Source organism: Limanda limanda, chromosome 13 (genome assembly GCF_963576545.1).
Source record: "Limanda limanda chromosome 13, fLimLim1.1, whole genome shotgun sequence".
NCBI classification, from domain to species: Eukaryota; Metazoa; Chordata; class Actinopteri; order Pleuronectiformes; family Pleuronectidae; genus Limanda; species Limanda limanda.
In genome coordinates this window covers 2,407,511-2,428,886 of record NC_083648.1, presented here as the reverse complement: position 1 = coordinate 2,428,886, position 21,376 = coordinate 2,407,511, and the positions used below count along the sequence as shown (strand labels likewise).

Here is a 21,376-nt window from a genome sequence, read left to right as displayed (position 1 = left end):
CCACTAGATGTCACTACATTCAACACACACAATCTTTAAATATAAAGAGCCCATTCTCGGGTAAAGAAAACAATTCGTACAATTTAGATGATATTAACACCAGTGAAAACATCCCTGTGATAATTTCATATTCAACATCTGCCAGAATATCCTTTCACCTAAATCTCACAAACATCCCCTTTTCAGTTGTTTGAATAAATTCTGATTTAAACACAAACTCTAAGTATTCAAAACGTCTTAAAGTTAATTGTGAACTGCGTATGATAACCGAGAAACCAAGAGTATGACGCGTTCTGATTCGAGCTCGATGGGCTTTTACTGCGAAGGAGCCGGAAGCAGCGTCATGATCTTCCCCTTGTAGCGGGGCTCGTCCACTCGGGGTCTGCAGGAAACAGGCTCGTTTCTCCCGCCACGGAACATGTGAGGAGGAGCGGACACCTCCAGAGACCACCGGGAATCGAACCGTGTACCGGCAGGCTGTTCCGGTGAGTGGAGTCCCCGCGGGGGCAGGCTGTTCTCCGCCGTTAGCCTGTTAGCAGCTAACGGCTAACAGCTAGCTAGCTGGGATTAGCTTGGGCGGAGCATCGTCTCCTCCCTCACTCGCAGGTGCTGAGTGGACTTTGTGTGTTTGTCCTCCGACATGAAGGTGTGACGTTCTGACCCACAACATCTACACATCAATGACCCACATCATGTCACTCATCTACACAACACTGACCCACAACATCATGTCACTCATCTACACAACACTAACCCACAACATCATGTCACTCATCTACACAACACTGACCCACAACATCATGTCACTCATCTACACAACACTGACCCACAACATCATGTCACTCATCTACACAACACTGACCCACATCATGTCACTCATCTACACAACACTGACCCACAACATCATGTCACTCATCTACACAACACTGACCCACAACATCATGCCACTCATCTACACAACACTGACCCACAACATCATGTCACTCTACACAACCCTGACCCACAACATCATGTCACTCATCTACACAACACTGACCCACAACATCGTGTTACTCATCTACACAACACTGACCCTCAACATCATGTAACTCATCTACACAACACTGACCCACAACATGTCACTCATCTACACAACACTGACCCACAACATCATGTCCCTCATCTACACAACACTGACCCACAACATCATGTCACTCTACACAACCCTGACCCACAACATCATGTCACTCATCTACACAACACTGACCCACAACATCATGTCACTCATCTACACAACCCTGACCCACAACATGTCACTCATCTACACAACACTGACCCACAACATGTCACTCATCTACAAAACACTGACCCTCAACATCATGTCACTCTTCTACACAACACTGACCCACAGCTCCATGTCACTCATCTACACAACACTGACACACAACATCATGGCACTCATCTACACAACACTGACCCACAACTCCATGTCACTCATCTACACAACACTGACCCACAACATCATGTCACTCATCTACACAACACTGACCCACAACATCATGTCACTCATCTACACAACACTGACCCACAACATCATGTCACTCATCTACACAACACTGACCCTCAACATCATGTCACTCATCTACACAACACTGACCCACAACATCATGTCACTTATCTACACAACACTGACCCACAACAGCATGTCACTCATCTACACAACACTGACCCACAACATCATGTCACTCATCTACACAACACTGACCCACAGCATCATGTCACTCATCTACACAACACTGACCCACAACATCATGTCACTCATCTACACACCACTGACCCACAACATCATGTCACTCATCTACACAACACTGACCCACAACATCATGTTACTCATCTACACAACACTGACCCACAACATCATGTCACTCATCTACACACCACTGACCCACAACATCATGTTACTCATCTACACAACACTGACCCACAACATGTCACTCATCTACACAAAACTGACCCACAACATCATGTCACTCATCTACACAACACTGACCCACAACATCATGTCACTCATCTACACAACACTGACCCACAACATCATGTCACTCATCTACACAACACTGACCCACAACATCATGTCACTCATCTACACAACACTGACCCACAACATCATGTCACTCATCTACACAACACTGACCCACAACATCATGTCACTCATCTACACAACACTGACCCACAACATCATGTCACTCAACTACACAACACTGACCCACAACACCATGTCACTCATCTACACAACACTGACCCACAACATCATGTCACTCATCTACACAACACTGACCCACAACATCATGTCACTCATCTACACAACACTGACCCACAACATCATGTCATTCATCTACACAACACTGACCCACAACATCATGTCATTCATCTACACAACACTGACCCTAAACATCATGTCACTCATCTGCACAGCACTGACCCACAACATGTCACTTATCTACACAAAACTGACCAACAACATCATGTCACTTATCTACACAAAACTGACCAACAACATCATGTCACTCATCTACACAACACTGACCCACAACATCATGTCACTCATCTGCACAGCACTGACCCACAACATGTCACTTATCTACACAAAACTGACCAACAACATCATGTCACTTATCTACACAAAACTGACCAACAACATCATGTCACTCGTCTACACAACACTGACCCACAACATCATGTCACTCTTCTACACAACACTGACCCACAACTCGATGTCACTCATCTACACAACACTGACCCACAACATCATGTCACTCATCTACACAACACTGACCCACAACATCATGTCACTCATCTACACAACATCATGTCACTCATCTACACAACACTGACCCACAACATCATGTCACTCATCTACACAACACTGACCCACAACATCATGTCACTCATCTACACAACACTGACCCACAACATGTCATTCATCTACACAACACTGACCCACAACATCATGTCACTCATCTACACAACACTGACCCACAACATCATGTCACTCATCTACAAAACACTGACCCACAACATCATGTCACTCATCTACACAACATCATGTCACTCATCTACACAACACTGACCCACAACATGTCATTCATCTACACAACACTGACCCACAACATCATGTCATTCATCTACACAACACTGACCCACAACATCATGTCACTCATCTACACAACACTGACCCACAATATCATGTCACGCATCTACACAACACTGACCCACAATATCATGTCACGCATCTACACAACACTGACCCACAACATGTCATTCATCTACAAAACACTGACCCACAACATCATGTCACTCATCTACACAACACTGACCCACAACATGTCACTCATCAACACTGACCCACAACATCATGTCACTCATCTACACAACACTGACCCACAACATCATGTCACTCAGTCCCAGTTGCCCTCTTGACCCCGAGGTGACCTTCTCTCCTTGACCCTGAGGTGACCTTCTCTCCTTGACCCCGAGGTGACCTTCTCTCCTGTGACCTCACTCTTTCAGGCGGGGGGGTCTCGCCCGGACAGGAAGGAGGGATGCCGGTGGAGAGCGGGAGCAGCGCCGCCGCTCGCCAGGCCAAGACGAAGAGGAAGTCCCACAGTCTGTCCATCCGCAGGACAAACAGCACGGAGCAGGAGCGCTCCGGCCTGCAGAGAGACATGCTGGAGGGACAGGTGAGGACACGCCTCCTCATTCACACTCACAGAGAGACATGCTGGAGGGACAGGTGAGGACACGCCTCCTCATTCACACTCACAGAGAGACATGCTGGAGGGACAGGTGAGGACAGTCCTCCTCATTCACACTCACAGAGAGACATGCTGGAGGGACAGGTGAGGACACGCCTCCTCATTCACACTCACAGAGAGACATGCTGGAGGGACAGGTGAGGACACTCCTCCTCATTCACACTCACAGAGAGACAAGCTGTAGGGACAGGTGAGGACACGCCTCCTCATTCACACTCACAGAGAGACATGCTGGAGGGACAGGTGAGGACAGTCCTCCTCATTCACACTCACAGAGACATGCTGGAGGGACAGGTGAGGACAGTCCTCCTCATTCACACTCACAGAGAGACATGCTGGAGGGACAGGTGAGGACAATCCTCCTCATTCACACTCACAGAGAGACATGCTGGAGGGACAGGTGAGGACAGTCCTCCTCATTCACACTCACAGAGAGACATGCTGGAGGGACAGGTGAGGACAGTCCTCTTCATTCACACTCACAGAGAGACATGCTGGAGGGACAGGTGAGGACACGCCTCCTCATTCACACTCACAGAGAGACATGCTGGAGGGACAGGTGAGGACACTCCTCCTCATTAACACTCACAGAGAGACATGCTGGAGGGACAGGTGAGGACACTCCTCCTCATTAACACTCACAGAGAGACATGCTGGAGGGACAGGTGAGGACAGTCCTCCTCATTCACACTCACAGAGAGACATGCTGGAGGGACAGGTGAGGACACGCCTCCTCATTCACACTCACAGAGAGACATGCTGGAGGGACAGGTGAGGACAGTCCTCCTCATTCACACTCACAGAGAGACATGCTGGAGGGACAGGTGAGGACAGTCCTCCTCATTCACACTCACAGAGAGACATGCTGGAGGGACAGGTGAGGACACGCCTCCTCATTCACACTCACAGAGAGACATGCTGGAGGGACAGGTGAGGACAGTCCTCCTCATTCACACTCACAGAGAGACATGCTGGAGGGACAGGTGAGGACACTCCTCCTCATTCACACTCACAGAGAGACATGCTGGAGGGACAGGTGAGGACACTCCTCCTCATTCACACTCACAGAGAGACATGCTGGAGGGACAGGTGAGGACACTCCTCCTCATTCACACTCACAGAGAGACATGCTGGAGGGACAGGTGAGGACACGCCTCCTCATTCACACTCACAGAGAGACATGCAGGAGGGACAGGTGAGGACACGCCTCCTCATTCACACTCACAGAGAGACATGCTGGAGGGACAGGTGAGGACAGTCCTCCTCATTCACACTCACAGAGAGACATGCTGGAGGGACAGGTGAGGACAATCCTCCTCATTCACACTCACAGAGAGACATGCTGGAGGGACAGGTGAGGACACTCCTCCTCATTCACACTCACAGAGAGACATGCTGGAGGGACAGGTGAGGACACGCCTCCTCATTCACACTCACAGAGAGACATGCAGGAGGGACAGGTGAGGACACGCCTCCTCATTCACACTCACAGAGAGACATGCTGGAGGGACAGGTGAGGACAGTCCTCCTCATTCACACTCACAGAGAGACATGCTGGAGGGACAGGTGAGGACACGCCTCCTCATTCACACTCACAGAGAGACATGCTGGAGGGACAGGTGAGGACAGTCCTCCTCATTCACACTCACAGAGAGACATGCTGGAGGGACAGGTGAGGACAGTCCTCCTCATTCACACTCACAGAGAGACATGCTGGAGGGACAGGTGAGGACACGTCTCCTCATTCACACTCACAGAGAGACATGCTGGAGGGACAGGTGAGGACAGTCCTCCTCATTCACACTCACAGAGAGACATGCTGGAGGGACAGGTGAGGACAATCCTCCTCATTCACACTCACAGAGAGACATGCTGGAGGGACAGGTGAGGACAATCCTCCTCATTCACACTCACAGAGAGACATGCTGGAGGGACAGGTGAGGACAGTCCTCCTCATTCACACTCACAGAGAGAAATGCTGGAGGGACAGGTGAGGACACTCCTCCTCATTCACACTCACAGAGAGACATGCTGGAGGGACAGGTGAGGACACTCCTCCTCATTCACACTCACAGAGAGACATGCTGGAGGGACAGGTGAGGACACTCCTCCTCATTCACACTCACAGAGAGACATGCTGGAGGGACAGGTGAGGACACGCCTCCTCATTCACACTCACAGAGAGACATGCAGGAGGGACAGGTGAGGACACGCCTCCTCATTCACACTCACAGAGAGACATGCTGGAGGGACAGGTGAGGACAGTCCTCCTCATTCACACTCACAGAGAGACATGCTGGAGGGACAGGTGAGGACACGCCTCCTCATTCACACTCACATAGAGACATGCTGGAGGGACAGGTGAGGACACGCCTCCTCATTCACACTCACAGAGAGACATGCTGGAGGGACAGGTGAGGACAGTCCTCCTCATTCAGACTCACTGAGAGACATGCTGGAGGGACAGGTGAGGACAGTCCTCCTCATTCACACTCACAGAGAGACATGCTGGAGGGACAGGTGAGGACAATCCTTCTCATTCACACTCACAGAGAGACATGCTGGAGGGACAGGTGAGGACAATCCTCCTCATTCACACTCACAGAGAGACATGCTGGAGGGACAGGTGAGGACAGTCCTCCTCATTCACACTCACAGAGAGACATGCTGGAGGGACAGGTGAGGACAGTCCTCCTCATTCACACTCACAGAGAGACATGCTGGAGGGACAGGTGAGGACAGTCCTCCTCATTCACACTCACAGAGAGACATGCTGGAGGGACAGGTGAGGACACGCCTCCTCATTCACACTCACAGAGAGACATGCTGGAGGGACAGGTGAGGACACGCCTCCTCATTCACACTCACAGAGAGACATGCTGGAGGGACAGGTGAGGACACGCCTCCTCATTCACACTCACAGAGAGACATGCTGGAGGGACAGGTGAGGACAGTCCTCATTCACACTCACAGAGAGACATGCTGGAGGGACAGGTGAGGACACGCCTCCTCATTCACACTCACAGAGAGACATGCTGGAGGGACAGGTGAGGACAGTCCTCCTCATTCACACTCACAGAGAGACATGCTGGAGGGACAGGTGAGGACAATCCTCCTCATTCACACTCACAGAGAGACATGCTGGAGGGACAGGTGAGGACAGTCCTCATTCACACTCACAGAGAGACATGCTGGAGGGACAGGTGAGGACAGTCCTCATTCACACTCACAGAGAGACATGCTGGAGGGACAGGTGAGGACACGCCTCCTCATTCACACTCACAGAGAGACATGCTGGAGGGACAGGTGAGGACAGTCCTCCTCATTCACACTCACAGAGAGACATGCTGGAGGGACAGGTGAGGACAGTCCTCCTCATTCACACTCACAGAGAGACATGCTGGAGGGACAGGTGAGGACAATCCTCCTCATTCACACTCACAGAGAGACATGCTGGAGGGACAGGTGAGGACAGTCCTCCTCATTCACACTCACAGAGAGACATGCTGGAGGGACAGGTGAGGACACGTCTCCTCATTCACACTCACAGAGAGACATGCTGGAGGGACAGGTGAGGACACGCCTCCTCATTCACACTCACAGAGAGACATGCTGGAGGGACAGGTGAGGACACGCCTCCTCATTCACACTCACAGAGAGACATGCTGGAGGGACAGGTGAGGACACGCCTCCTCATTCACACTCACAGAGAGACATGCTGGAGGGACAGGTGAGGACACTCCTCATTCACACTCACAGAGAGACATGCTAGAGGGACAGGTGAGGACAGTCCTCCTCATTCACACTCACAGAGAGACATGCTAGAGGGACAGGTGAGGACAGTCCTCCTCATTCACACTCACAGAGAGACATGCTGGAGGTGCCAAATTGACAGGAAGTAGTGTTTCTGTTGAAGCCTCCAACACGTATGTGCTCTGTCGTAGTATCCATAAAGACTAGATGTCTCGTTTGATAGATCCGGACGTCACCACATGGCGGCCATCTTGCTAGGGGGCAGCTCGCTCACCCATAACATTGTGTTGGTAGTTGGTAAATAACCATAACTTGCTCAATTTTCAACCGATTTTTAAACGGTTTGGTTTGTTATAAACGTCAGAGATGTAGCTATGACACTGTATAAATTATTACATTTTTTAGAAAATAATTATTCAAATGTATGCAGTGTCATATCTACATCTCTGACGTTTATAACAAACCAAACCGTTTAAAAATCGGTTGAAAGTTGAGCAAGTTATGGTTATTTACCAACACAATGTTATGGGTGAGCTGAGTTTCCTTTGTCGACGCTTCATTTAAAATAAATAAATAATAATAATAATAATAATCACGCAGTCACTGTGACAGGAGCTGGATTTCTATCTGAACAGTTTTATCCTTTTCTCGTGACTGTCTCTCTCCACTCTGGTCCTTTTTGGTCCCAGTCCCCTGATAATCTGGAGTCTTTCATGAGAATGGAGGTAAGTTTCAGGTGTTGCGTCCCCGTGTTTGAGACTTAAGTGTCACTCCCCTTATAGTTTCTAGAGCTAGCTCATTTAGCTTGGTATAGATTAGGTTTGATTGGTATTTAGTAAATGTGTTGTGTGGTCTTGATTTCACCTGAATCAGAAGCTGTGTCCCAACAGTCGCTTCACAGCTGTTCAAGTCTCCGTCCATTTCCTCCAGAACTGTTTCCAGTTTCATAATTTTGTCTCCGAAGGATAATTCAAAGCTCTGATAATAACCTGCCTCACTCATGAGTGCAGATGCGACTCCAGTTCCTCAATCTGCTGAATCTGCTTTCAACAATCTCTACTTTCTTTAATTGTGTGTTTATTTGTATAACTATGTAACCCTGGAATGTCGTGCTGTCTCTGCCACGCCTCCCTGTGTCCTCCGGGTCAAATGAGGGTTAAAAAGACACAGTCGGCCTCGAACTGAAGCTTCAGCCGTGCTGCTGCTACGACTCTCTGTCCACACAAGCTCTTTGGCTTTGTAGGAACATTAATCCTCGTCCATACTAAGCCCTAGGCCGCCCTGGATGTGTGACCTCCTCTTTAGACGAGTTATCTGCTTAGAGCGCCCACCCTGCCCACATGACCCGCAAGTCTCAGCTCTTCTAGAGGCCTTGTCTGTCTCCTCCACATGTAAACAGTTGTGTCCTTGTAAATAATCCAGAGTTTAACTAAACAACAGGGTCAGTGACACTTGTAATGGATCCTCCATGTTGTGTTCCTCACTGGAAGCTGAGGGTTTCGTCTGAAAGAGGCTCAAGCGATGAGAGCCTGACGAATCAGAGGAGGCTACATCGTGACAACAAAGCGGTCGTGAGAGACTGAGTGTAGGTCTCTGTTTCCAAACATCTTCGTTTCCGCCCAAGAGGTTTGAAAACAACACAGGTTTAGCAGCGTTTCCAAAAGTCTCTGTCTCAGCGGAGTAGTGTGGACGCTAGGGGTGGGGGGAAAATCGATTCAGTAACAAATCGGGATTCTTGTGAATAACGATTTAAATCGCCATGCTGCCTCCCAAATCGATTTTTTTTTAAATTAAATCTTATTTTTTTTTTAAAACATATTTATTGGTTTATACCGGGGGGGATATATGGGGGGAGCAACATCACCCCAGAGCATGTTGACCAGCTCTTGTTTTTGCACAAGAATCTAAACATACCCAAGCACTAGCTTTGCATCGCCTACATGCAAACAACAATAGCCTACTTTTTGTTTATTTCAAAGTTTATATTTTAATTAAACTTTTATTCATTCTATTTAATTTACCTTTTATTTATTGGTTAAAAGTAGCCTAAGTGGCATACATTTCTTAATCTGTCAGTTTGTGTGCAGTTGACAGAGGTTATACAATAATAGGGCACATTTTTATTTATATTCTCTATTGGCTGCCCGGCAGTCATTAAGTTAATGTTAATATTTGAAATAAAACTGGTAAAGCTCTAAGTGAATTTGACTGTGTTGTATTTGAAGGTATGATTCAACATTTTCCCATGGTCCAGTATTTAAAAAACAAAAAAATAACCAAAAGAAATCCCAGGAAATTGTAATATCGAATCGCAATACATATCGTATCGCCGGCTAAGTATCGTGGTCGTATCGGGAGGTCCCTGCCGATTCCCGTCCCTAGTGGGCGCCAGACGTATCTAGAGTGTGGCTGGAGCCTGAAACACCTGTGTCCTTCACCCTGACCTCTCCTCAGCTGATCAGCCTCTCACCTCCTCGGTGGAGATCCAGGTCGTTCACTCTTCTCCTCGTTCTCTCCCTGCAGGACTCCAAACTGCCCCTGTCTCTGAGGAGCAACCTGCTGGACCTGTTCAGCCAGATCGAGAGGGAGTTTGAAAACCTCTACATAGAAAACCTGGAGTGTGAGTTATCACAAATTGCAGAATGGCTGTGGTTTCAATAAAATATTTAATATTCTTGGTTTCTCGGTTATCATCACACGGAGAACACAATTTACTTTAAGACTTTTAAATATATAAAATTTCCAACTGAGGGTTTCAATCAGAATTTAATCAAACAACTGAAATGGTGTCATTTGTGAGATTTAGGAAGGATATTCTGGCCGATATTGAATATGAAATAATCACAGGGATGTTTTCACTGGTGTTAAAATCATCTAAATTGTACGGATTGTTTTCTTTACCCGAGAATGGGCCCTTTATATCTAAAGATTCAGTGTGTGGAATGTAGTGACATCTTGTGGTAAAATAAATAATAAACACTAGATTACCAACGTGCAGCCAGAAGCTTCTCATTTCTAGTCAGTCTCATTTTGAACCAGTGACCTTTGACCTCCTCAGTACGCAGAGAAATCGAGACGCTGAACGACCGCCTGGCTCCGGACGGACAAACCTTCGAGGGAGCAGATTTAGCCAAAGGAGCTCTGAAAACAAAAGGTGAGCAGCACTTCATACTCCTCTGGGTTTTCATCATTTTGAACGGTGCATGTATCGTGAAATGTAAACAGTGGCTGCAGCTATTTCTCTTATTAATTATGATTTCTCTGACATTAACTCGCAGCGAGTCACAGCACGAGTCAGCTGTCTCAGAAACTGAAGACCACCTACAAGGCTTCCACCAGCAAAGTGAGTGTTTTATTCATTTCTTCTCATAACTTTTTTTGCAGGGGAATGAAGGTTTCGTGAATTAAATAGTGAAATGATTATTGTATATTTGTCAGTTGTTTAAGTCTGCTTTTGTGTATGATCTGTTGCCAGTCCATTATCATTATGAGAATATAAGTTTCCATATCGGCAAACAGAATCACAGATACACCGATATGTCGATCAGGCTCATATTTGTTGATTTCTATCACTCAATTGATAAGTCGGTAAATTATTATGTTAATATTACAGTGTCAGTGCAGCAGAGAAAATCTTAATTGACTTTTTACTGAATACCAAATGGTTTAATAGGTTAAATTGGCCTCGTTGTTTTCCAGTAACACTTCTGAATGTTTCAGAGAAGAACTTGTGTCTCTCTCACCTTTTCTGCTCGTAGCCGCGTTCTAATTCTTGCCACGCCAGAGTAGGCGGAACCCGCAACTTCAGCAAAACCGGCTGGGAGTTGTGGGGCGGAGACTCATGGGTAATTCATTGATGATTTCTCCCCCTTGTGTGCCAATATGCATGAGCAGCCCAGCCAGGGGGACGACTCCCCCTCCCCACGAGACCTGGTCATTCAAATGTAGGAGTTCCAGCTCTTTGTTTCTGTGTGAGATGAAACTCGACCTGGTTTTCTCACTAACAGAACTTTTCAGTTGCTCCCTTCATTTTGATTTGGCTACTTGTTGGCATTCACATACTGGTACACTCTGGAGACATCAAGAACATGAAGCAGTGGTTACCTTTATTAATATCATACTCATGTAGGAGGAGCCTTCGCTGCCTGCTTTAGATCATGGCTTCATTTTGACGAGTGTGTGGTCTGCTGGTCGCTGCTTGGCCGTATCTGATTTAGCTTCTTTCATATCTTTTTTGGGCTGTTGACAGATATTAAATCAGATATCGACACATCTTTTGTTCTTCAGGACATTGATCTTGAAATAAAACTAGAACGGTATGACTCGGTGCCTCCGCCACGACCCAACAGTTCACTTAAAGGTGAATTATGAATCTTCAGCCACTAGGGGTTTCTTAATCACAACTATTTAACAAAAGGCCTTGTTGGATGACTTCATGGGATCATGGCAGTTGTTGTCATCATTGCCATTACCAATGAAATCCTGTTCCCAGGTGAGGTCATGTATTCAAGTTGTATTAAGCAGCAATCGGCTGCGAATAAATATACAACATAGGTCAAGTTGTTTTGGGATATTTTTAATGAAGAACCTTTACATTATACATCTTTAATTTCAAACCAGCTGCACACACTCATGGATATCAGCCCCCAAAGTGTGCCTGTGTGTTTTTATCTGGCGTCAGCGGTTGGAGACATCATGTTTTCCTGCGTCCGCCCATCCCACTCTTGGGAAGGCAAAGTCTCAGGAGCGTCTTGAGGGAATTTCTTCTGAGGCTGATTGATATTTATGACCGTGTGAAGTTTGCTGCAGCTTGATTGAATCTAATGATCTGATGGGCCTCGGCAGAGGAATGTGCTCGATTACACAAAAACTACTTAACCGATTTCCATGACATTTTGTGGGGGGGTGAGGGATCAGATGTCCCAAGGAAGAAACCTTTGAGTGGATCCAGGTTAAATGGGTTAAATTGAATGGGCTGATGCTCAGATCCTGAAGAACAAATGTGTTTCTTTCCAATCATGAGATTTTTCTCAGGGATTTAACATGTGACAGCTCACTTGCATCCATTTAGCCTTTAGCCTCTTTTCTATCACCCAGAAAACAAGTTGTTTTAAAAGACATCTACAATATAGATTTACTGTGAATCAAGTCAAATCTTGATGTGGCCAGAGCAGACTACACACTGAAGGGCATTAACCGCTGGGTGCTTTATATTCACTGTTCACTTACCTTGAGCTTCTTTTGCAGTTCTTCATGTTTTCCTTGAACCTCACATTCCCTGTTGCTTCCTTGTTCAACGCAACACCAATAAACCATCCGTGTTTCATTTAACAAGTTCTGGATTCATCATCATTCTCAGCACAGCAGGACACACTCAAGTTAAGGCCTTTGCACATAATCAGCAACGCAAATGAATGATGTGAATGAAATTACGAATGATTCCCAGGTGAATTTCGACGAGCCTGACTATTCACATTAAAGCTTGAGCGCCGAGCTGCAGAGAGATGTACTGGAGGGACAAGTGATGCTAGTGGAGGAGAACATGTGGAGTTTCACTGGTTCAGGAGCTTTAACTGTATCACAGCCGCTTCAGCACATAGAGAAGAAACTGCTGAAACAACTCAAACCAAGATCATAGTTTTATGTAATTAATTTTAGGTAATTAATTCGCTTTTAAACAGTCGTGGCTGTGGCGCCTTTGTCTGGATCACAGCTTCCAGTCGGCTACATCACAGCAGCTAACTGGAAAAAAATGACTTTGTAAGTTGTTCAAAATGTGATGTTGTCAGAAACTCGCTTTCTGGTTTAATATGTACATGTTTGAAGCAAAACACTGGAAAAATGACAGTCTGAAAAATTTAATCTGCAATAAACCGTCCCAGAATCAGTGAAAATTCCCCACGCTGATGTGAAAGCTTCATTTGTCTGGATACAGGTTCGACAAATATGAATCACAGGATAATGTGCAAAGACCTTTACCTGGGTCGACTCCTCCCTCATCTTCACATCATCAAACAAACCAACTTCAGCTTAGAGAACTCGTGCTTTGTGGAATGTAAATAAAACAAATATCAAGATGGGAAATACGTGCTCGTTGCATAAAGAAATGTTAATCTATTGCTAATCTGTGCTAACAAACCAGCAGCCACCTTTATGGTGTTTTTCATCATGTGATCTTCGTTGTCTATTTTTTATTTCTACTGTCGGTCGTTGAATATCTTTGGTTCAACAGATGATAAGGTTTGACGGGTGAATGATGCTGTTCTCTGTGATCTCCTGCTTCCTTTCAGTTGGAACTTACTTAGCGGCCTCTGTCCAAAACCAACCAAGAGTCCAGTTTGTATCATCCCTATCTTCAATGTAAACACCTCGACCACAACTCCTCTCGACTCTTAATAATCACCGGCCTTTTTCCGCTGTCTCACCGTAACTCTGTATTTTTTGCCCCCTCCAGATTTTTCTTTCTTGCGGTTTTGCACTTACAGTAATCCTGGTATGATAAAAGCAAGATGCAGTGTGTCGCCACCAGATCTGGGTTGATGGTCAGTGGTGGTGACTGTTTTAAAGCACATGGAACATTAGACGGGTGGCGTTAATGGCGACCCCACCCGTCATATGCCCCAGATGAGCTTGAAACAAACACTGTACCAACAAAGATATTTTTGGTAAAACCTCTTGAACCCAGGACTGATATAAATAACGCAGTAATAAGGCAAAGCTTCTTAGCCCCGGAATACTACACAGACCCTCTGCTGAGCAGCTCCTCAGTTCTGCTCCTCTGCTTCCTCCCTCCATCGGACCAGGGTTCCTACACAGCTCCGGAGACGTCTGGGGAAGTTTTAACCCCTAGCATCTCAAAAATATGATAATTTATAAGTAGAAGTCAAATCTATAACGATGCAAAGTGTTGGGTCTTAATCGTAGAGTGTAAATCAACATGGACGACGCCTGACTCCACTTCCGCCTGACATCCTGAAATGAAGCTGAAACATCCAAGATGGAGTCAGTCTGTGATACACGCCCTCGACCAATCAGGAGCCAGTCTCAGCTGTCAATCATTCAAGATTCAAGATTTTTTATTGTCAAATGAACAGAGATAACATGAAGTAGTCACTGTCAATGAAATGCTTGGGTCACACACTCTCTTTAAGCAATGCTCAGTAATTTCAACCCAAAAAAATAAAATAAAAATAGAAACAGAATAAAATAGAATAACAATGAAATAGAAAATCAAAAATTTAAAATAGAAAATAAAATATATACATCTAAATATATATCTTTACAGATGAATGTTCAATTTGTGCAGTAGTGCATCTCAGCCCATTTTTACATCATCAAATAATTTATAAAACCAAACTTGATGAGATCTACCTCAAATGACAGAATTTGATTTAATGTGTATTTTAATTATGTCGTCCATCTTTATTTATACTCTATGTTCCTAATGCCCCAAAATATGCATCATTTACATTCTTCAACTCGACTATAACTTCTGTCAAAGTGATATTTAAGAATCACAGTAAAGTCAGACTTCACAACCCAAAGACGAGGAGGAGTCACGATGTGTAGGAGCCCTGTCGGCGACACAGCTGTGCTTTGTGTCTTCAGGTGTTTGTGTGTTGACTGGAGTTTGTTGTCGTGTCAGATTGTTTCCAGTTTCAAGGCGACCACGTCCCGAGCCGTGTGCCAGCTGGTCCGGGAGTACGTGGGCCACAGAGATGGAATCTGGGACCTCAGCGTCACCAGGACTCAGCCCGTGGTGCTGGGTACAGCGTCTGCAGGTAGTCACTCATTTTATTATCATTATTTTACCAGTTCGGTCTTTGTCAGGTTTCGTTCGTGGGTGAAGGAATTATGTTTTGGGGTGAAAACAATATCTTAAGAAAGCCTTTAGTGTGATTTCTTTATATTTTGACCAGTTTTCACTTCTTCTCAAAACTTAATGGATCAGATTTCAGGGGTCAAAGGTCAAGGTGACCTCATGTGAAACTGGAAATGTATGATTGAAGCTGCTGTGACAGTTACTTCTATCTGTCTCTTTGTTTTTGCAGCTTCTACATAGATTAAAATCTCACATTTATAGTCAAACCTTAACATCTTTTATCTTATTTGACCGCTTGCTGAAACATTTATTTCATACCAGATTTAACCACAGTTTTAAAAAAAACGATGACCAATCAGAATCAGGTTTTATTGGCCAAGTAAGTTTACACAACAAGGAATTTGACATGGTGAAGTGGCTCTCGGTGTGCTTGCACAGAATACACATCACAAAACAAAACAGTACAATAAATAATTAACAATATATGCCATTGCTTTCATACTTTTTACCCTCCATTAGAAATGAAAAAATGATTTTTCATTTACAATGTCTTCCAACAGACCACACTGCGATGCTGTGGAGCATTGAGACTGGGAAGTGCCTCCTCAAGTATCTGGGCCATCAAGGATCAGGTAAAGCTTAGATAGAAGTTATGAAACGTGTGCTTTTGAATTCTGCCATGTTCTTTCAAGTGTCTCTTTAAAGGCCATTTCAAAATGTGATGGAAAGTAAATAGAATGTTGTCTGTTGTGAAGTAATACAGTTCACCATGTCTCCGCAGTCAACTCCATCAAGTTCCACCCGACTGAGCAGATGGCTCTAACAGGTGAGGAAACATCCTGAATATCCAATGTGGTATCAACACACTTTCGTTTTCTGAACTTTTATTTTCTGGAAAGACCCAAATATGAGCCATGCAGAACCTCCTGGTATCGATATTTAGATGTGTGGGATTTTTCATTTTGTAATAACATTTTACTGTATACACTATCCTTTTCTGTACATTTTACTGTACACACTATCCTTTTCTGTACTTTTATTTTCTGGAAAGACCCAATTATGAGCCATGCAGAACGTCCTGGTATCGATATTTAGATAAATGGGATTTTTCATTTTGTAATAACATTTCACTGTACACGTGGAATCGCAGACACAAACAGAAGAGTCTTTACACAGCTGCTCCCGTGCAGATAGTTGTTTTTCTCCCGTGATAGTTTCAGACAGGTCATTTTGACTCTTCTTTCAGACCTGCACTGAATTATATATAATCTCCTGGAATTATCCAGAGTTCAGAGAATGTCCGGACCCTGTTCTGTGGACGTTCTCCAGAGTTCATGTCTTTGTCTTTGTCCCTTGTCTCGTCCTCAGCCTCCGGAGACCAGACCGCTCACATCTGGAGGTACCAGGTCCAGCTTCCCACTCCACAGCCTGTTGCTGATATGAGCGTGAGCATCAACAGTCCTTCAGTTTGTGTTGCTGTGTTACTTCTGATGTTGCGTGAGTTGTTTAAACGTCCGTCCCCTGTCTCATCCGTCCCTCGTCTGTCTCTTCTGCACCAGCAGCAGACGCCCTGTGAGGACGACGTGGACTTCTCGGATAAAGACGAGCCCGACGGCGAAGTCGAGGGTCCGAATGATTGTCCGTCCGTCCGCGTGGCGACCACGACCCTGCGGAGCCACCAGGGCGTGGTGATCGCTGCTGATTGGCTGGTGGGGGGCAAACAGGTGGTGACGGCGTCCTGGGATCGAGCCGCCAACCTGTACGATGTGGAGACGTCGGAGCTGGTTCACTCGCTCACTGGTAGGAGGAAGGAAAATATCGTGTTGAAGTTGGGAGGTTTTATTAAGAATTAAAACATTTGTTTGACTGTGAGGAACAAAATAATTCTTAAATGCAACACGGAGATTGAAGTAGTTTGGCTTGTAATCCAGCAGAGGGCGCAATAGTTACCCCACTAACTGCAGGGTGCAACAAAAGGTAATTATTTCATTGTGTGTGTACGTGTGTGTGTGTGTGTCTGTGTGTGTGTGTGTCCAGGCCATGACCAGGAGCTGACCCACTGCTGCACACACCCCACCCAACGCCTGGTGGTCACCTCGTCCAGAGACACCACCTTCAGACTGTGGGACTTCAGAGATCCGTCCATCCACTCTGTCAACGTGTTCCAGGGACACACCGAGTCAGTCTCACACAGACACACACACACACACACACACAGATACACACAGACACACACACTGACAGACAACATGTATGTGAGGTCAAATACTATCGATAAACAGCCAAAGAACTAGAACGTAGATGCATCAAGGTTGTATTTGCATTTTTTACTGAGAAGTTTTACTCTCTGAACTTTAAATACTGATTTGTTTTGAACAAGATAAAAGAGTTGTTGGGGATTCAAGAGGAAATGCTTGACCAGGTTCTGTTTCTCACCCGTGTCCTTGTGGTCGGCAGCACGGTGACGTCGGCTGTCTTCACGGTCGGAGACAACGTCGTGTCCGGTAGCGACGACCGAACCGTCAAAGTGTGGGACCTGAAGAACATGAGGTCGCCCATAGCAACCATCCGCACCGACTCGGCTGTCAACAGGTCTCACAAAACACAAACTCACTGTGGATGATTTTTACACAGATAATTATACAGAACATTTGAGGATAATAAGATGCTCGAGGTGAAAAACTACATTGGTCGTTAACGTATCAGGTCAATAACCAGGTTGTTAAACTGAAGCAGCACTGGTCAAATGTCTCTCCAGTAGAAAACAAACTTTGTAGTTTAAAGGCTGCAACTAACATTAATGTTTCAGTTTTCCTCTTTCAGACCAATAGATCAAAACCCTAAAATAACGCTTGTTTGCATTTTATTTACATTTGCGCTGATTTGTGGCAAAGAAAAGCTGATTTGTTCATTCAAACTGTAAAAATGACGTTATCTTTTGTGTGATGCCTATAACTACATGATGTGGAGCTGCCTATGTTATAACACCTGTGTGTGTTACACTGTTGAGATGCTTGTGTGTTCCTCCTGCTCAGGATCAGCGTGTCGGTGAACCAGAGAATCATCGCTCTCCCTCACGACAATCGGCAGGTCCGACTGTTCGACATGTCGGGGGTGCGGCTGGCTCGCCTCCCGCGGACCAACAGACAGGTGAGTCAGTGGAGGAGACGCACACACACACACACACACACACGCACACACACACACCCAGTCAAATTAGCGAACTTTTAAGGTATCTCCTCAAAAATGTAAATATAAAGTTTTGAGTGAATTCTAGAACGACGTGAACCACATTTACATCTGCAGTAATATTACTTTACTGGTGATTTTATTGCGAACTGGATCTTGATCACATGACTGTAAATGAATCAGGTTCCAAAACACCTCCAAAGGTTTTCAGAGACACCTGAACACATGTAAATATATAAGATAGTCAGGTGATCAAGATCAGGACAGTCTTGCAGGGTCAGGGCTCCCACCAGTCAACAGAGTCACCACAGGCAAACTGAGTCCTGATAAACCGATAAATGTCGTTGATGAATCCACTCTACTCACATTGGATCTCCGGAATGAACAGACCCTGACAAAGACAGACTGTCTGCATAACTATGCTAGTAAAGTTTTTCTAGAAAAAAACCTCCAGCGCGCGTTTTAATGACGTCGTGTGGAGGCACTCTCACGTGATTGGCTTGGAGCAGTGAGACAGCTGATTGGCTACAGACGATCCCCTCTTAGAAAAAACGCATTTGTGGATCAGGCTCCTGTCAGGAGAGTCTCAAAAGTCTCACACACAAATGCAGCGAGGTTTACAAATTAAAAGCACTTTGTAAATGCAGGTCCAACAGTTTATATATGAATGTAACAAGCTCCAAACATGTATTTGATGAAGATTGCAAATACTTTTACATGCGTATATTTGTAATTTTATTTTCTATTTGTGTGTGCATCGGAAATATGTTTATGAATCTTATGTTTTACATGTGAATTTTTTTACTTATATATGGAATGAAACATATTTGTGTGTGCATTGAAAATGTATTTGTGTTTTGAGTCACATATATATATATAAATCCCCAAATACATTTGTGGGTCTTTTTTGCGCATGTATTCATTTCTGTGTGCATTTATTACTTATGAGACTGTTCTAGCTCCATAGATTTTGCATTTGCAGCAACATTCACTCTCAACATTGATTTAATCCGTCACTGGACATGAATTCTGATTTGTTTACTCTCTTGTTTGTCTCACAGCACTTAGCTCGTCCTTGTGCTCAGTGTCTAACAGTTGCTGTGTTTGTGTTTGTGTGTCTGTGTGTGCTCAGGGTCACCGGCGCATGGTGTGCTGCTCGGCCTGGTGTGAGGACAACGCCTCCTGCAACCTGTTCAGCTGTGGCTTCGACCGGCAGGCCATCGGCTGGAACATCAACATTCCCGCCCTGCTGCAGGAGAAGTGACCTCCTGCTGTGCGCTCGCAGTGACACTCCGACCAAAGACAGATGCTCCATGCCACCTGGGAGGGAACCAACAGTCTGGAAATCACCACCACTGATATAAACCCGAACGCAACTGTTTGTTTTCTGTGTGTTGAGGCGATTCATCGACGTGAGAAAACAGAAACAAAACCCAAACTGGTGAAAAAAGCACAGAGTTCTAACAGGAGAGGAAGTGAGGCGCTGCACATCCCCTGCTTGAAGCTAATTTAACCTGTTAGACAAATAATCTTCAAGTTTGGCAGAAAAATCCACTAGTTTAATTAGTTATGGGTCGTTTATACCTGGAGTTAATATTTGATTAGCTTGTTGATTTGAACTTTAACACCTGAGATCCACAGCGTCACATCTATAATCCACATTATCCTAAGAAAAGCTTTTAGACGTGTTGTTGTGTTTGGTCAGGTGACAGTTAGTTGTGTCTCCTGCTCAGTGTGAAGACGTCTGACTGAGCGAGTAATGCACCTTTTAGAAAAAATACCAGACCCTGTTTTAGAAAAGATAACTTCAGCTTCTGAACGTAGGACGAGGGGAGAGTTCTACTTTTCTCCTTTAACGTGAAATTTGTCTGGTTCTTCTTCTGTGGTGACTTGGAAAAGATCGAACAAGATGTTTGTTAGGTAATTTAGACTGTAACCTCCTCCCGTTGTACAAAAATATAACCAAAATGTCAGGGTACCGCCATCTTGTGCTCTCTGACGTCATGTGGAGGCGGAGTCTGTGCAGGAGGGAGCTTCGGTATCGAGGTCTCGACCAATCACCACGTCTCAGCACCTTTTATACCATCAAATAACCAGTTGAAACCAAACTGATCAAACATCAGAGGGATAAGATAAACTTCTGGAAGAGTTTCGTCCATCTTGTCTTTTTACAGTTGATGATGAGTCTTTAGTCCACAGAGAAAACTCGTGGTGAAAAGTGATCATCGATCCAAACTCCTGTCGAAGAAGGAGAACGTACCAGTGACGCTGTTTAATTGCTTTGGACACGTTGCACAGAAAAATAACACATTTTATAATTTGATCAAAACTTATTTCTAGATTAACTTAAAAGGCTTGATTCTAAATATGTCATAATTGGTGTCCAGTGTAAAACGGGTTTATAAAACCCTCTGAGGCCCGGCCTGGCTGTTGTATCCGTACTTAACACGATTGTTAAAAAGATAATAGCAATGTTTTTATTTGTAATTCATGGCAGAGCCCTTTAGTCGTTAGTGTTGAAACACTGTTGTGGGGATTGTGTCAGTGTCATGTTTGTCTTGGTACTTTAAAAACAAGTCGAATCTCTGGAGGAGTGTCGTGATGCGTTCGCTGTCCCTGCTTTGCTTCGTCACTGCCATGAAAACACTGAACACGTGTTCAAGTGAATGGGAGAGGCTGAGATGATGTGTGTGTCTGTGTGTGTGCGTGTGTGTGTGTGCGTGTGTGTGTCTGGTGTTACAAGTCGATGTTTAAAAGCGTGTTTTAATCCGTAGTGGGCAGTTTGAATCCGGACTGCAGCGTAGCCGTGGTGCGGCTG

At 45.2% G+C, this 21,376-nt stretch overlaps 1 protein-coding gene across 2 annotated transcripts; it reads left to right on the top strand.

Annotated features, from left to right (window-relative positions):
* Window positions 1-350: 350 nt before the first annotated feature.
* Window positions 351-20,663, top strand: LOC133018518 (WD repeat-containing protein 37). 2 transcript variants are annotated; one of them, XM_061084894.1, is made up of 14 exons: window positions 351-485; window positions 3,550-3,719; window positions 10,071-10,167; window positions 10,606-10,701; window positions 10,826-10,890; window positions 15,193-15,328; window positions 15,930-16,001; window positions 16,151-16,195; window positions 16,738-16,814; window positions 16,932-17,169; window positions 17,407-17,548; window positions 17,827-17,961; window positions 18,405-18,519; window positions 19,691-20,663. In XM_061084894.1, the coding sequence occupies exons 2-14, from the start codon at window positions 3,582-3,584 to the stop codon at window positions 19,820-19,822; spliced, it is 1,488 nt and encodes a 495-aa protein (XP_060940877.1). In that variant the 5' UTR covers window positions 351-485; window positions 3,550-3,581; the 3' UTR covers window positions 19,823-20,663. The 2 variants fall into 2 exon arrangements, with proteins under 2 accessions (XP_060940877.1, XP_060940876.1); XM_061084893.1 differs by having other exon boundaries at window positions 16,929-17,169.
* The last annotated feature ends 713 nt before the right edge of the window (window positions 20,664-21,376 follow it).

Excerpts from the sequence above, each read along its gene's own strand:
- LOC133018518 (XM_061084893.1), top strand. The coding sequence starts at position 3,582 with ATGCCGGTGGAGAGCGGGAGCAGCGCCGCCGCTCGCCAGGCCAAGACG. Across the intron at positions 3,720-10,070 it reads GAGACATGCTGGAGGGACAG|GACTCCAAACTGCCCCTGTC; the intron begins GTGAGGACACGC and ends CTCTCCCTGCAG. Across the intron at positions 10,168-10,605 it reads CTACATAGAAAACCTGGAGT|TACGCAGAGAAATCGAGACG; the intron begins GTGAGTTATCAC and ends TGACCTCCTCAG.